The sequence below is a fragment of the Aegilops tauschii genome, chromosome 1 (assembly GCF_002575655.3).
Source record: "Aegilops tauschii subsp. strangulata cultivar AL8/78 chromosome 1, Aet v6.0, whole genome shotgun sequence".
Lineage (NCBI taxonomy): Eukaryota > Viridiplantae > Streptophyta > Magnoliopsida > Poales > Poaceae > Aegilops > Aegilops tauschii.
The window spans coordinates 254134970-254152981 of NC_053035.3; the positions used below are offsets into that span (position 1 = coordinate 254134970).

At 44.1% G+C, this 18012-nt stretch overlaps 1 protein-coding gene across 1 annotated transcript; it reads left to right on the forward strand.

The window, feature by feature from the left end:
- The first annotated feature begins 4596 nt into the window (after window positions 1-4596).
- Window positions 4597-14047, forward strand: LOC109732693 (uncharacterized). The gene is made up of 2 exons (XM_020291884.1): window positions 4597-4990; window positions 13950-14047. The coding sequence occupies exons 1-2, from the start codon at window positions 4597-4599 to the stop codon at window positions 14045-14047; spliced, it is 492 nt and encodes a 163-aa protein (XP_020147473.1).
- Window positions 14048-18012: the final 3965 nt, after the last annotated feature.

Genomic DNA, 18012 nt, shown 5'->3' on the forward strand with positions numbered 1-18012 from the left:
TTCTACTGAGATAGTTTTGGCAAGCCCTTCTGACACTGGTTGTGAGGACCAGTTGCAGAGTCAAGCTATCCCAAAGCGCAAGTGGAAACGGAAGGTATACCCGTTGTCCGTAGTGCGTAGGAGTGCTAGGATTCGTTCGGCAAAAAATTCCATGATGAACTATGAAAGGAATCTTTTGGAATAGCAGAGGTCTAAGGGACTTGGCTAAAATAAGGTTTCTTGCTGAGGCGTCTGTCGAGCATCATTTAGATTTTATCGCTCTATTGGAGACGGGTAGAGATAATTTTGCGCCTCAATTTCTAAATTCTTTGTCGGGGGGTATAGAATTTGATTGGCATTGCTTGCCGCCGAGAGGGAGATCGGGCGGAATCTTACTCGGCGTTAGGTGCGAAACGCTTGAGGTTCGCAGTGTGGTTATGGGTGACTTTGCAGTCAAGTTCCGGGTGCGGTCGAAGGAAGATGGGTTTAACTGGGCTCTGGTTGCGGTATATGGGGCTGCGCAGCCCGAGCTCAAGCCCGATTTCTTGGTTGATCTCGTTCGGATGTGTGGTTCCGAGCAGTTGCCTTTCCTGGTGGGGGGTGATTTCAATATTATTAGAAGGCGTGAGGATAAGAACAATGATAACTTTGACGGCAGATGGTCGTTCATGTTCAATACTATCATTGAAAGTTTGAACCTGAGAGAAATTGAGTTCTCGGGCAGAAAATTCACCTGGGCTAATGCGCTGCCAAATCCGACGTATGAGAAGTTGGATCGTGTGTTGGCCAGTGTCGATTGGGAACAAAAGTTTCCTCTAGTAACAGTCCAGGCCCTGTCCCGTGGTATCTCTGACCACACGCCGCTTTTGTGGACTCTGGTGAGCCCTCCCACTTGGGGAACAAGAATGTGTTCTCCTTTGAGATGGCTTGGTTTGAACGTGAAGGCTTCCTTGATCTCGTGGCTAGAGAGTGGGCTAAGGATTCAGGAGGAAAGACTGCGCTTTAGCGCTGGCAGAATAAGATCAGGCACTTGAGGAGTTTCCTGCGTGGATGGGCTAAGCATCTTAGCGGGATTTATAAGGTTGAAAAGGAAAGGCTTCTGTCCCTTATTCAGTCCCTAGATGTAAAAGCAGAAACCACGATACTGCCGGCCGCGGAGCTTCATGCCAAGCTTGACGCAGAATTGAGGCTGAAAGAACTTCTTAGGGAAGAAGAGTTGAAGTGGGCGTTGCGGGCCAAGGTCCGGCGAGTAGTCCAGGGGAACATGAACACTGAATTCTTTCACATGATTGCTAATGGTAAGCATCGAAAGAAGAGGATCTTTCAGCTTGAGCAAGATGAAGGTACAATTGTAGGACAGGAAAACCTAAAATTGTACATAACTGAGTACTATAAGCAGTTGTTTGGCCCTCCAGAAAATAACTGTGTGTCTCTGGATGAGTCCAGGGTTGAGGATGTTCCTCAGCTCACAGTTGTGGAGAATGATTTTCTTACGGCTCCTTTCTCCGAGAAAGAGGTACTTGAGGCCGTTTCGCAAATGAAAAATAACAAAGCGTCGGGCCCAGATGGATTTCCAGCGGAGTTCTATAAGAAATGCTGGTATATCATTAAAGGGGATTTGTTGCCTTTGTTCAATGATCTGTTTGCTGGACAGCTTCATCTTTTTCAGCTAAATTTTGGAACGATCACCCTTCTTCCTAAGAAAACAGAGGCTGTGAGAATTGAGCAATTCAGGCCAATCTGTCTTCTTAATGTTAGTTTCAAAATTTTCACCAAGGTCGGGACCAATAGGCTCTCACAAATCGCGCATGCTGTTGTGCAGCCTACCCAAATTGCCTTCATGCCGGACAGGAACATCCTTGAGGGGGTTGTGGTCCTTCATGAAACGCTCCATGAAATCCACACGAAAAAGCTGGATGGGGTTGTTTTCAAAGTGGATTTCGAAAAGGCGTATGACAAAGTCAAATGGCCATTCCTTCAACAGGCCTTACGCATGAAGGGTTTTGATGAGGCTTGGCGACGCCAGGTAGAATCCTTTACGCAAAAAGGTAGTGTTGGAATTAAAGTAAATGATGATATAGGGCATTATTTCCAGACACACAAAGGCCTGAGGCAAGGAGATCCAATGTCCCCTATTTTGTTCAACATTGTGGTTGATATGTTGGCAATTCTCATAGGCAGGGCAAAGGACGTCGGTCAGGTAGGTGGCTTGGTGCCTAACCTAGTTGATGGGGGTGTGTCCATTTTGCAGTACGCTAATGATACAATCATCTTTATGGAGCATGACTTGGCAAAAGCGAGAAACATGAAGCTGGTGTTGTGTTTATTTGAACAATTGTCCGGTTTAAAGATTAACTTTCATAAAAGCGAGTTGTTCTGCTTTGCTAGAGCCAAGGAGGAACAAGAGGCTTATAGGCAATTGTTTGGATGTGAATTAGGGGCTTTACCTTTTTCTTACCTAGGTATACCCATTCATCATCGTAAGCTCACGAACAGAGAGTGGAAACGTATCGAAGATCGGTTCGAAAAGAAACTTAGTTGCTGGAAGGGTAAACTTATGTCTTATGGAGGCCGGTTAATTCTTATTAATTCGGTGCTCACAAGTATGCCGATGTTCCTCCTATCTTTCTTTGAGGTTCCAGTTGGGGTTAGGAAAAGGCTGGACTTCTATCGATCAAGATTTTTTTGGCAGAGTGATGATCTTAAGAGAAAGTATAGACTCGCCAAGTGGGATGCTATTTGTCGTCCTGAGGATCAGGGGGGTTAGGTATCGAGAATCTTGAGGTCAAGAACAGATGCCTGCTTAGTAAGTGGCTATATAAGCTATCAGTTGAGACTGATGCGACTTGGGCACAGATTCTTCGTAACAAGTATCTGCAACCCAAAACTTTGTCACATGTGACAGTGAGACCAACTGATTCGCCATTTTGGAAGGGGCTTATGAGAGTTAAGGCAGCCTTCTTTAATAGAACAAAGTTTATTGTCAGAGATGGCAACGATACTCGCTTCTGGGAGGACACTTGGCTTGGTGATACACCTTTGGCATTACAGTACCCAACTCTGTATCGTATTGTACATCGCCGTGATGCGCTAGTGGCAATGATTATGCAGGCCACTCCCCTTAATATCCAGTTTAGGAGGGTGCTTGTTGGTAATAGATGGGAGGCTTGGCTTCATCTGGTGCGTAGACTAATGGAGGTTCAGCTACATCATCAGCCCGATCAGTTGTGTTGGAAACTTACTAGGTCTGGACAATTTACCGTTAAGTCGATGTACATCGATGTTATTAACTCGAGTGTCATTCCTAGCTCCAAACATGTTTGGAAAGTCAAGGTTCCTTTGAAAATTAAAGTGTTTATGTGGTTTGTCCATAAACAGGTCATTCTAAAAAACGACAACTTGGTTAAGCGCAATTCGACAGGATCTACTAGGTGTAGTTTCTGTGATCGGGATGAGACCATCAAGCATCTCTTCTTTGAGTGCCCGTTGGCGAGAATTTTGTGGCGCTCCATGCAAATTTCCTTTAACATTACTCCTCCGAGTTCGGTCGGGTCATTATTCGGAACGTGGCTGGATGGGATAGAGTCCGTTACAGCTAGACACATTCATGTAGGAGTTTGTGCGTTGTTATGGGCAATTTGGAACTGCAGAAATGATTTGGCTTTTAACAGAATAACTACTATTCATTTTTGCAGGTTGTATTCCGTGCTACGGCGCTAATCCGTATGTGGTCCCTACTCACTCCGACGGAGGCCAGGGAGCGTTTGGTTACTGGATCTGTCCGGTGGGAGATGGTAGCACGGGATATCTTCAACCGGTTTGGATGGCGGTCATGTAATAGGATAGGCAATTAGTTTTCCTATCTTTATTATGCCAGCCGGTTGTGGCTTTATGGCCTTTTTCTGTTCTCGTTGAGGTCTATGTGAGCTCGACTTTATTTTGTTTTACGACTCTACGACATTGTTGAACCAATTTTATTTATCGAAGTGGCCGTATGCATCGTTCCGATGCAGAGGTCGGGGAGTCCTCCCTTTTCAAAAAAAATGTATACGAGTAGAGTACCTGTGATCGTGTGCGTGTGTTAGTGGCGCACGATCACCATTAGTGGCGCACGATCCCTCTCCCTGGAGGTTCCTGTAAACTGTATATATGCCCCAGCCGAAGAGCTAATGAAGTGCGTTGAATCTCATAGCTAGTCTCCCCTTATCATGGCCGGTATCACATACCGGCGACCGGACCAATCCCTTTGCTCCGGCCGACAATCCCGCTTCCGCCGCTATGGGTGACAGCCCCAGCTCTCCTTCCTCCCCTGGTGCCGATGGCTCCGGCATTCCTATTGCCGTTGCCCCAGCTCCAGCACCACCTGCCCTCCCTCTGGCCCGCCCCGTCGCTGGCGTTCCTGCTGTCGCAGCCGCTCCGTCACCGCCTCTGACCACCGTCCCCCCGGCGGTCCTGCGGACCATCGACATCCGCCGTCACATCCCCGTCACCCTCGATCTGCTTGCCGGCAACTACGCGCGGTGGCGCCGCCACTTCGACACGGCGATCGGCATGTTCGGCCTCCACGATCACGTGGACGCCGAGGCCGTTCCGCGCTTCGACGACCCTGACTAGGCGATGGCGGACCACGCCGTCGTTCACTGGCTGAACACCACCGTCGCCCCCGACCTACTGGACATCGTGATGGTGGACGAGGACACCGCCCTCACCGTCTGGACAGTGATCGACGGCATCTTTCGCGACAACCAGCTCGCCCGCGCCGTCTACATTGATGCCGAATACCATGCCGTGGTGCAAGGTAATCTGACAATCATGCAGTACTGTACTAAACTGAAGACGTACGCTGATCAGCTCCGAGATCTTGGCCAGATGGTGTCCGAGCCGCACCAGGTCTTCCACCTCCTCCGTGGGCTCAACCGCCAGTTCCATGGTGCCATTCCTCACATCACAGCACAGTCGCCGCTGCCCTCGCTTCTCCAGACACGCTCCTTGCTGCTTCTCGAGGAGCATCGTGCCGAGCAGACTGATACGTCTCCGTCGTATCTACTTTTCCAAACACTTTTGCCCTTGTTTTAGACTCTAACTTGCATGATTTGAATGGAACTAACCCGGACTGACGCTGTTTTCAGCAGAGTTGTCATGGTGTTATCTTTGTGCAGAAACAAAAGTTATCGGAATGACCTGAAACTTCACGGAGATTATTTTTGGAAATAATAAAAAATATTGGCGAAAGAATCAAGGCTAGGGAACCCACACCCTATCCACGAGGGTGGGAGGCGCGCCTGCCCCCCTAGGGCGCGCCCCCTGCCTCGTGGGCCCCCTGGAGCTCCACCGACCTCAACTCCAACTCTATGTATTCGTGTTTGGGGAGGAAAAAATCAGGGAGAAAGATTCATCGCGTTTTATGATATGGAGCCACCGCCAAGCCCTAATCTCTCTCGGGAGGGCTGATCTGGAGTCCGTTCGGGGCTCCGGAGAGGGGAATCCGTCGCCGTCATCATCATCAACCATTCTCCATCACCAATTTCATGATGCTCACCGCCGTGCGTGAGTAATTACAGTGTAGGCTTGCTTGACGGTGATGGGTTGGATGAGATTTATCATGTAATCAAGTTAGTTTTGTTAGGGTTTGATCCCTAGTATCCACTATGTTCTGAGATTGATGTTGCTATGACTTTGCTATGCTTAATGCTTGTCACTAGGGCCCGAGTGCCATGATTTCAGATCTGAACCTATTATGTTTTCATGAATATATGTGAGTTCTTGATCCTATCTGGCAAGTCTATAGTCACCTATTATCTGTTATGATCCGGCAACACCGAAGTGACAATAATCGGGACCACTTCCGGTGATGACCGTAGTTTGAGGAGTTCATGTATTCACTATGTGTTAATGCTTTGGTCCGGTACTCTATTAAAAGGAGGCCTGAATATCCCTTAGTTTCCATTAGGACCCCGCTGCCACGGGAGGGTAGGACAAAAGATGTCATGCAAGTTCTTTTCCATAATCACGTATGACTATATTTGGAATACATGCCTACATTACATTGATGAATTGGAGCTAGTTCTGTGTCACCCTATGTTATGACTGTTACATGATGAACCGCATCCGGCATAATTTTCCATCACCGATCCAATGCCTACGAGCTTTTCACATATTGTTCTTCGCTTATTTACTTTTCTGTTGCTACTGTTACAATCGCTACAAAACCCAAAAATATTACTTTTACTACTGTTCCCATTACTATCATACTACTTTGCTACTAAATACTTTGCTGCAGATAGTAAGTTATCCAGGTGTGGTTGAATTGACAACTCAACTGCTAATACTTGAGAATATTCTTTGGATCCCCTTGTGTCGAATCAATAAATTTGGGTTGAATACTCTACCCTCGAAAACGGTTGCGATCCCCTATACTTGTGGGTTATCAAGACTATTTTCTAGCGCCGTTGCCGGGGAGCATAGCTCTATTCTTTGAGTCACTTGGGATTTATATCTGCTGGTCACTATGAAGAACTGGAAAGACGAGAAAACAAAAATTTATCCCTCAACTACGAGGGGAGGTAAGGAACTGCCATCTAGCTCTGCACTTGATTCACCTTCTGTTTTGAGTAAGCTTGCGACACCTAAACCTGCTTCTTCTATTAATTCTGATATGTCACATGTTATTGATGATGCCACTTCTGCTATGCATGATACTTATAATGAAACTACTTCTATGCTTGATACTACTGTGCCACTTGGTGAATTTCTTGATGAACAACTTGCTAGGGCTAGAGAGAATGAAATTATTGAAACTGATAATATTGATGAAAGTGATGATGAAGATTCTCCCCCTAAATATGAATTGCCTGTTGTGCCCGAGGGCTATGTTATGGATGAAGAAACTGCTAGAGACTTTCTTGCTTGCAATGATAGAAGTGATCTTAAGAAATTATTAGCTAAGCTTAAACAAAAAACTCCGAATGCTAGAATGAAATATGATCCTGCTTATGCTACTTCACCTATCTTTGTTACTGGTAAGGATTATGAATTCTCTGTTGATCCTGATATAATTACTTTGGTTGAATCTGATCCTTTCTATGGCTATGAATCTGGAACTGTTGTGGCACATCTTACTAAATTAAATGATATAGCCACCTTGTTCACTAAGGATGAGAAAACTCGCTACTATTATATCCTTAAGATATTTCCGTTCTCATTAAAGGGTGATGCTAAGATATGGTTTAATTCTCTTGATCCTGGTTGTGTGCGTAGTCCCCAGGATATGATTTATTACTTCTCTGCTAAATATTTCACTGCTCATAAAAACAAGCTACTTTAAGGGATATATTATATTTTGTGCAAATTGAAGAGGAGAGTCTCCCACAAGCTTGGGGGAGGCTTCTCCAATTACTTAATGCTTTCCCTGATCATCCTCTCAAGAAAAATGAAATACTTGATATCTTTTATAATGGACTAACCGATGCTTCCAGAGACCACCTGGATAGTTGTGCTGGTTGTGTTTTCAGGAAAGAACTGTTGAGCAGGCTGAAATTCTATTGAATAATATGTTGACAAATGAAAATAATTGGACAATTCCTGAGCCAACTCCTAAGCCAACTCCAAAGAAAAGGGGCGTTCTATTTCTCAGTCCTGAAGATATACAAGAGGCAAAGAAATCTATGAAAGAAAAGGTATAAAAGCTGAAGATGTTAAGAATTTACCTCCTATTGAAGAAATACATGGTCTTAATTTACCGCCTGTTGAAGAAATACATGGTTTTAATTCATCACATATTGAAGAAACACATGGTCTTGATAACCCGACATGGGTAGTAAAGGTAAATTCTCTCTATAGATATGTAAAGCTGAAATCCTGCCTACTAAGTTTGCTAGCCAATGTTTAGATGAGTTTGATAATTTTATGGCTAAGCAAGAAGACTTCAATGCTTATTTTGGTAGATAATTAAAACACAATGCTTATATGATTGAACACTTGAGTGATTATATGTCTAGAGTTAAGGGTGAACTTAAAGTCATTAGTAAACATGCTTCTATGGTTACCACTCAAGTAGAACAAGTACTTACAACTCAGAATGATTTTCTCAATGAATTAAATAGTAAGAATAATGACTTTGCTGTTAGAGTTGCAACTAGAGGGGGTAAAGTGACTCAGGAACCTTTGTATCCTGAAGGTCACCCTAAGAGAATTGAGCAGGATTCTCAGAGAACTAATGTAGATGCACCTAGTCCTTCTAAAAATAAGAAAAAGAAAAATGATAGGACTTTGCATGCTTCTAGTGAACCTGTTGTAGACACACCTGAGAATCCCAATGATATTTCTATTTCTGATGCTGAAACACAATCTGGTAATGAACATGAACCTAGTGATAATGTTAATGATGATGCTCATGTTGATGCTCAACCTAGTAACGGTAATGATGTAGAAATTGAACCTGCTGTTGATCTTGGTAACCCACAATCAAAGAATCAACGTTATGATAAGAGAGACTTTTTTGCTAGGAAGCACGCTAAAGAAAGAGAACCATGGGTTCAGAAACCCATGCCTTTTCCTCCCAAACCATCCAAGAAAAAGGATGATGAGGATTTTGAGCGCTTTGCTGAAATGATTAGACCTATCGTTTTACGTATGCGTTTGACTGGTATGCTCAAAATGAATCCTTATGCTAAGTATATGAAAGATATTGTTACAAATAAAAGAAAGATACCGGAAGCTGAAATTTCCACCATGCTTGCTAATTATACTTTTAAGGGTGGAAAACCAAAGAAGTTAGGAGATCCAGGAGTACCCACTATACCATGCTCCATTAAACGAAACTATGTTAAAACTGCTTTATGTGATCTTGGAGCCGGTGTTAGTGTTATGCCTCTCTCTTTATATCATAGACTTGATTTGAATAAGTTGACACCTACTGAAATATCTTTGCAAATGGTCGATAAATCAACTGCTATACCGGTCGGTATTTGTGAAGATGTGCCTGTTGTGGTTGCAAACGTTACAATTTTAACGGACTTTGTTATTATTGATATTCCCGAGGACGATAGTATGTCTATTATTCTTGGAAGACCCTTTTTGAATACTGTAGGGGCTGTTATTGATTGCAACAAAGGCAATGTCACTTTTCATGTTAATGGTAATGAGCATATGGTACACTTTCCGAGGAAAGAACCTCAAGTCCACAGTATCAATTCTATTGGAAAAATTCCATCGATTATCATTGGAGGTTTTGAATTCCATCTTCCTACTATCAAAAAGATATATGATATTCTTATTATTGGGGATGTGCATATCCCCGTTGAGGTAACATAGTGTTATTCGAAATTTCTCCGGTTCCATGTTATTCGGAATGAGTTTGTTAACAAGACTTGATCAACCTTGTTAGTGGATTCCTTTTGATGAGCATGAGATGGATGAAGTTAGAAAGCACAACCTTCTGTACCCTCCGTTTACTTTCTGTTATTTAGATTAAATAAAGTAAAAATAGTATTTTCTGTCTATTTTCCTATTTATTCGTGCAATAAAAAATATACCCCGAAAATAAAAGTTCTCCAAGTGTCCCGAAAATGAAATATGATTTTTTTTCTTCTAGAATATTTGAGAATATCTGGCACTGAGAACACAGCAGGGGGAGCTGGCACCTAGCCACGAGGGTCCAGGGCGCGCCCACCCCTACAGGGTGCGCCCCTGCCTCGTGGGCCCATGGTGGTTCCCCTCCACTTAATCCAGCCACCACACACTCCTTCTTCCTCCCAAAAAAATCACCAACCAGCTCAAGCACGAGTTCTAGCTCATTTTGCTGCGATTTTCGATCTCCTTGTTCAAAGCACCTCTCACAAAACTGCTTTGGGGGATTGTTCCTTGGTATGTAACTCCTCCAATGGTCCAATTAGTTTTTGTTCTAGTGCTTTATTCATTGCAAAGTTTTGCTGCCTAGGTGACCATGTTCTTGAGCTTGCATGTCAAATTTATTTGGTCCCAAGTAGTTCTAATGCATGATATAGTCTCTAGGCACATGTGGGAGTAGTTTCTATCAATTTTGTTGAGTTTGGTTCACTTTTATTTGAAGTTACTAAAATTTTCAGAAATTTTTCAGAGGAAGAAATATGTTTAGGAAAATGTACCAAGGTGGTCCTTCAAGGAAGCAAGGGCCCAGGCCCGCAATACGCGATGCGGACGGTGAACCACCGAGGGAAGCTCAAGTGCGGTCTTGTGAATGGCCTTTGGAGGACTTTATTGATCGAGCAGGAATCAAGGAAGAATTTAACGCATATGTGCGTAACGCTGATCTTGTGAGCTTCGAGGCAGATAAGTGCCGTCGGTACCCCTATCTCACTGATTCCTTTGTGAGGAGGCAAAAGGGAGATATTTTATAACCAGAGAGGAGGCGGACGAGTATAAGAGGAGGACGAGGGCAGCTCGCCTCCAAGCTGCAGCCCACGATGCAATAGTCGCTGCTTCTCAGTACGACCCCAACTACAACTTTGGATATCCGCCATGCCATCCGTGGCAGTAGACCAACTTAGGCCAAAAGCCTAAGCTTGGGGGAGTACGTATTTCTCACCGACATTTCATTTATGTTCACACACTCATTGCTAGTTGTCGGTGCTCATACTCTTTCATTGTATTATCCATGCTAGTTTATTTTCCTTTTTTATGCTTTCTTCTTGTGTGTTTAATAAACTTTAAGAAAAACTAAAAAAAATTAGTACTAGCTTTTAGCTAGCTTATTTTCTTGCTGTAGTAGTAATAATTAAAAAGAAAAACCAAAAATATTTCATGTTCTTCTTTTGCTTGTTGGGAGCTTTCCCGTGTAAATAGTTTTATTTCTTTTTCTTTTCTTTAGGGGTCGAGAGGAGAAGACCATAATGAAAATGTTAAAGTGGCTCTTATATGCATTATTGTTTATTTAACCAAGAGCTCGTATTGCCTTGTCTTCTCCTGTTTATTGAATGCTTGCAGATTCCAGCTTAGTTCAATGCATGTGCACTATTATTACTATTCACATCGTTCGGTCGTGCAAGTGAAAGGAAATTATGATGATATATGATGGACTGATTGAGATGAGAGAAGCTGGTATGAACTCGACCTCTCTTGTTTTTGTAAATATGATTAGTTCATCGTTCCTGATTCAACCTATTATGAATAAACATGTTTGCAATGACAATTAGAGATTATAGTTGCTTATGACATGCTTAATTAGCTAGGAGTTTATAATGGTTTACCTTGCGTGCCAACATGCTATTAAAATGGTTGTGATGTGGTATGATAGGGTGGTATCCTCCTTTGAATGATTCGAGTGACTTGACTTGCACATGTTCACGCATGTAGTTGAAACAAAATCAACATAGCCTTCATGATATTTGTGTTCATGGTGGATTGTATCCTACTCATGCTTGCACTCGATGTTTATTAATTTTAATGCATGTTCATGACTGTTGTCGCTCTCTAGTTGGTCGCTTCCCAGTCTTTTGCTAGCCTTCACTTGTACTAAGCGGGAATACTGCTTGTGCATCCAATCCCTTAAACCCCAAAGTTATTCCATATGAGTCCACTATCCCTTCCTATATGCGGTATCTACCTGCCGCCCCAAGTAAATTTGTATGTGCCAAACTCCAAACCTTCAAATGAAATTATGTTTTGCATGCTCGAATAGCTCATGTATCAACTAGGGATGTCTGTATCTTCCATGCTAGGTGGGTTATTCTCAAGAGGAGTGGACTCCGCTCCTCACTCACGAGAAAATGGCTGGTCACCGGTTTGCCCAGTCCCATGCTTTATGCAAACCAAATCAAAATAATTGCAAACAAAAGTCCCCCGGGACTGTTGTTAGTTGGAGGCACTCGTTGTTTCGAGCAAGCCATGGATTGATGCTTGTTGGTGGAGGGGGAGTGTAAACTTTACCATTCTGTTTGGGAACCGCCTATAATGTGTGTGGCATGGAAGATATCGCCATCTCTCGATTGTTATGTTGACAATGAAAGTATGCCGCTCAAAATATTATTTATCTCTATTTCAAAATCGAGCTCTGGCACCTCTACAAATCCCTGATTCCCTCTGCGATGGGCCTATCTATTTACTTTTATGTTGAGTCATCACCCTCTTATTAAAAAGCATCAGCTGGAGAGCACCGCTGTCATTTGCATCCATTACTATTAATTTATATTGGGTATGACTATGACTGGATCTCTTTTACCATGAATTACAATGTTTAGTCAGTCCTTGATATTTAAAGGTGCTTTGCATTTATGTTTTGCGGTCTCAGAAAGGGCTAGCGAGATACCATCTTGTTATATCATATTATGATTGTTTTGAGAAAGTGTTGTCATCCGAGATTTATTATTATTGCTCGCTAGTTGATTATGCCATTGACATGAGTAAACATGAGACCTAAATGTTATTGTGAATATGGTTAGTCATAATCTTTGCTGAAAACTTGAATGCTGGCTTTACATATTTACAACAACAAGAGCAAACAGAGTTTGTAAAAGTTTTTCTTTATCACTTTCAGTTTGTCAACTGAATTGCTTGAGGACAAGCAAAGGTTTAAGCTTGGGGGAGTTGATACGTCTCCGTCGTATCTACTTTTCCAAACACTTTTGCCCTTGTTTTGGACTCTAACTTGCATGATTTGAATGGAACTAACCCAGACTGACGCTGTTTTCAACAAAATTGCCATGGTGTTATCTTTGTGCAGAAACAAAATTTCTCGGAATGACCTGAAACTTCACGGAGATTATTTTTGGAAATAATAAAAAATATTGGCAAAAGAATCAAGGCCAGGGGGGCCACACCCTGTCCACGAGGGTGGGAGGCGCGCCTGCCCCCCTAGGGCGCGACCCCTGCCTCATGGGCCCCCTGGAGCTCCACCGACCTCAACTCCAACTCTATATATTCGTGTTTGGGGAGAAAAAAATCAGGGAGAAAGATTCATCACGTTTTACGATACAGAGCCGCCGCCAAGCCCTAATCTCTCTCGGGAGGGCTGATCTGGAGTCCGTTCGAGGCTCCGGAGAGGGGAATCCGTCGCCGTCGTCATCATCAACCATCCTCCATCACCAATTTCATGATGCTCACCGCCGTGCGTGAGTAATTCTATCATAGGCTTGCTGGACGGTGATGGGTTGGATGAGATTTATCATGTAATCGAGTTAGTTTTGTTAGGGTTTGATCCCTAGTATCCACTATGTTTTGAGATTGATGTTGCTATGAATTTGCTATGCTTAATGCTTGTCACTAGGGCCCGAGTGCCATGATTTCAGATCTGAACCTATTATGTTTTCATGAATATATGTGAGTTCTTGATCCTATCTTGCAAGTCTATAGTCACCTACTATGTGTTATGATCCGGCAACCCCGAAGTGACGATAATCGGGACCACTCCCGGTGATGACTGTAGTTTGAGGAGTTCATGTATTCACTATGTGTTAATGCTTTGGTCCGGTACTCTATTAAAAGGAGGCCTTAATATCCCTTAGTTTCCATTATTACCCCGCTGCCATGGGAGGGTAGGACAAAAGATGTCATGCAAGTTCTTTGCCATAAGCACGTATGACTATATTCGGAATACATGCCTACATTACATTGATGAATTGGAGCTATTTTTGTGTCACCCTATGTTATGACTGTTACATGATGAACCGCATCCGGCATAATTTTCCATCACCGATCGAATGCTACGAGCTTTTCACATATTGTTCTTCGCTTATTTACTTTTCCGTTGCTACTGTTACAATCACTACAAAACCCAAAAATATTACTTTTGCTACTGTTACCGTTACTATCATACTACTTTGCTACTAAATACTTTGCTGCAGATACTATGTTATCCAGGTGTGGTTGAATTGACAACTCAACTACTAATACTTGAGAATATTCTCTGGCTCCCCTTGTGTCGAATCGATAAATTTGGGTTGAATAATCTACCCTCGAAAACTATTGCGATCCCCTATACTTGTGGGTTATCACAGACCGCACGCCTCCAAGTTGCCCACGCTCTCTTCGCCGGGCGTGGCACTGCTCCGTCTTCTTCCTCGCCACCTGCTACACCCCCTGCCGCTTCGCCTGACGCCACCGGAGTCTGCGTGCGCGCGGTGGCCGCGGGCGTCACCCCGTCCTAGATCGCGCCTCCTCGTGCACCTGGCCTGCCCGCTCCAGCGCCAGGCACCAACTCCTGGTCCGGCCTCGTCCAGGCCTGGCCCATGCCGTGGCGCGCACCGGGGTCTGGTGTTCCCGGCCCCCGTCCCGGGACGCCGCCTCAACAAACCATGTACGCTGCGCCGTTCCCTGCTGCACCTGGAGCTTATGGCTCTTGCCCGCCGCCCGGCCACGCGCCGTAGTACGGCTGCGGCCCACCTCCTGGAGCGCCTCAGTAGCAACACCCGCAACCCCTGGACATGGCTTCTCTCCAGGCGGCCCTCCACAATGCCACAGCTGGTCCCTCATCATCGGGCAGTACCTCTGACTGGTACTTGGACCCCGGCGCGGCCTCGCATATGGCAAACAACCCTAGTAACCTCCACTCCGTTCACCCCCTACCTCTCCTTCAAACATCATCGTTGGTACCGGTGAACATCTCCCAATCACTCATGTTGGTACTGGCTCCTTAATTTCTGGCACTTCCCCTATTCAGCTTCGCAATGTTCTTGTTGCTCCCTCTTTGATCAAAAATCTCCTCTCTGTTCGTCAACTTTGCCGTGACAATCCTGTTTCCATAGAGTTTAACTTATTTGGTTTCTCTGTTAAGGACCTCCGGACTCGCATGGTGATTCTCCGATGTAATTCCACGGGCGACACTACAAAAAAATACACTTCCGTGATGATACGTGTTTGTCACAGTAGGTCGCGTTTTTTGTCATGCATGTACATCCATGACAAATTTATGACAGAATCAAGATAGTCATACATGTGCTGTCGTAGAAGTGTTCCATGACATTACCAAAATTATCATCACGGAAGTGTCCACTTCCATGACGATAAATCGCGCGTCATAGAAGTGCTTTCGTCAAGGGTGACCGACACATGGCATCCACCGTAACGGAACACCGTTAAGCTATCGGGTCCGGTTTTGGATCCGATAACCCGTTAACAGCCCCGACCAATGGGGATTTTCCACGTGTAAAATCATCATTGGCTGGAGGAAACACGTGTCGGCTCACCGTTGGGACAGATGTCATCCACTCATTGGACCCAAAGCGCCTATGATACGTCGACACGTGGCACGGCCCAACAGAGGCCCATTCCTGTGAAAAGGCCGGCCCGTTTGACTTGGTCAAAAGGTGGCGTGCCGGCCCACGGCAAGCCTGTTAACGGCCTGTTCGCATATAGCCCATTTACAGCCCGCTAACCAGGGCCCGTTTACGGCCTATCTGAATTAGGCCCAGTAGCGGCATCTGGGCCGTCCAATATAATTCTAGCCCGTTTTAACTTCCGGCCCATGTATGGCCCATGACGTCTTTTGGCCCATCTGAGGCCCTTAGTAACCCTCGGCCCGTTAACGGCCCGTTGTAAAACTGGCCCGTGATGAACAGTGTATCACTTTATACCCAGTAACGGCCCATTATACCGTTGGGCCGTTTCCAGCCCATGTTATCTTTCGGCCTTCTCAGGGCCCATTTATTCTTGGGCTCATTTCCAGCATTTGTTTACTTACGGCCGGTTACAGGCCTTTTCTGCTTGTGGGCCAAATTCAGCCCGTGGATACAGTCGGCCCGTTTGTGGCCCCTTAATCTGTTGGGCCATTTTCATAGCATCATCAAATACGACCGTTTAACGGCCTGTTATGGTCAGCCCATAAAACGTACGATTTCCACCCTAGCCCGTTTACGGCCCCTTATACGGCACATACAAGGCCCATAGATGAGACGACCCGTAGAAGGCCCATTGACCCGACGGCCCACAGAAGGCCCATTGACCCGACGGCCCATGGAAGGCCCATGGAACGCCCATGGATCTGACAGCCGATAGAAGGCCCACGGATCCGACAGCCCATAGAAGGCCCACGAATTCGACGGCCACAGAAGGCCAGGGATCGTCCGTCCCGTAGATGGCCCATGGAACGTACGGCCTGTGGAGGGCCATGGTCACTACAATGTTTGGGCGAGTTGGCCCCCGTTTGAACGATATAGCATATTCAAAGAATTATCCTACTCTATACTATCACCTCTAAAAAACATACACTATACAATAAAGAGACTAAGGCATAGAAACGTAGAATAATCCTACACTATACAATAAAGAAATTACAGCCGATTATACCCACTGGGCATTATGGTTCGGCACCAATGATAATAAAGCATACACAAATAGCAAATTACATACACTGGGCAAATACAGCTCATACATCATGGACGCGCATCAACATAACTTACCATTTGAACTATAATCTCTTCAGAAAATAGGGTTGGCCGGATTTAGATAGCAGAAATTTCAGTCTACAAAATCTCCAATTCCTTCGTTGTTACCTCAGTGTCTTGTTTCATTTTTTTGACTCCTGCATCTAATACCTGCATGTTCATTCTCAACTTGTTGATTGTACGTTCAGAATCATGTACACGTTGTCTTGCCACCTCTAGTTGGTGCTCGAGAACATCAGCACATTCCAATTCCAATCCATAATCATTCGGTAATGGCCATGCCGCATTGCTCGCAGATCTTTGTGTTGATGTCACTTCATCCTGAAATGTTTATGTAAGTACACATGACTAGGGCAAAAATATAGTTACAACAGTGAAGCGAGCAAGACAGACTATTTTGTACATGGCAAAACAGGACTAACAATAATGTTACACGTCATGAAGCATAAGCAGGTGATATTTTAAAAATTATAAAAAAGGTAGTCTGTGCAGCCTGCATACAGAAATCTCTCTTAGCTCACCAGAGGAGCATGATGTTGGGGCCCAATCCAAAACACGGACAAATTACAAATTTAGACAGCACGTTGCGTAGAAGTAAGCAAGAAGTTGGCCATTCTGTAGCTCAATTAAAGTCTTAGGGAGCATAATGAACAGCAGAGGATTTCATACAAACATACTACAACAAGCAAAACTATGCAATCATTAGCCTGGTATGAACTAGATTGTGAGCCTCATTCAATAATAGTTGGTTAATAGACTTCAAAGCTTCAGGCACACTTCGGCAGAGTAATTAAACGGTAAGGCCTTTAATTATGTCAACTAATAGTTATACAAGTACCCAACATCAGGCATCATTCTTTGGGCATCTCATTAACTGAGGACAAATAAAGCAATTGAAAAGCGCAAATTAACTATGCCTAAAACAAACAAGGAATTGAACTGTTGAGTTGGATACAGTGACTTACCTTAACAGGTTGAAGAGGCTCAGCGCAACTCCTACTTCTCTTGCAAGGCTCCTTCCTAACATCTTGTACTTGGAAATCCTCAATCTTATCTTCATTGCACCCCCTCTGCAAGGTGACACAAACTAGTTACTCGTCTCCTTGGAAGATAAATATGCATACTTTCCACTCTGTGAACACAAAAGGATGAGATTATAACAAAACAACACCACATAATGAAACATGCCGCATCTCTTGCACTTGCACACAATGAAATGAGCATTTACTATGTGTGCACTATGTAAAAAGTAGGCATACCTTCAAACTGGATCCCCAGGTACTCTTGGAGAGCCTACTTTAGTGTACAGCCAAACCTTTATGCCACCTATGAGTTAGAAAAGGCCCCAATACAGCAGCCCTTAGTGTTTAAATCGTTGACAAGCTCTGTTAGAGTGTTAGGTCAAGAACAGCAAGTAATCAAAGCAAACAGTCCTAGTATGGCTGGCTGATGCAAACAAGCAATTGAACAGATGTGTGAGCAAATCTTACATATCAAGAAAAGAAGCAAAGAAGGAGGCTTAAAGACTATCACTTGACTGACCAGATTTAAGGGGCATTTAAACATCATGTGCAACGTATGAACTAACATAAACATTGCATATTCCAGATTCTACAATGGAATGCACATGTATTAGGTTATGTCATGTATGATGATGCCTAAATGTACACTATAGCAG

What these genes read in the sequence shown, in the direction of transcription:
- LOC109732693 (XM_020291884.1), top strand. Translation starts at nt 4,597, where the DNA reads ATGGCGGACCACGCCGTCGTTCACTGGCTGAACACCACCGTCGCCCCC. An exon ending in GCTGCTTCTCGAGGAGCATC is followed by an intron (nt 4,991 to 13,949) that starts GTGCCGAGCAGA and finishes GGGTTATCACAG; the next exon opens with ACCGCACGCCTCCAAGTTGC.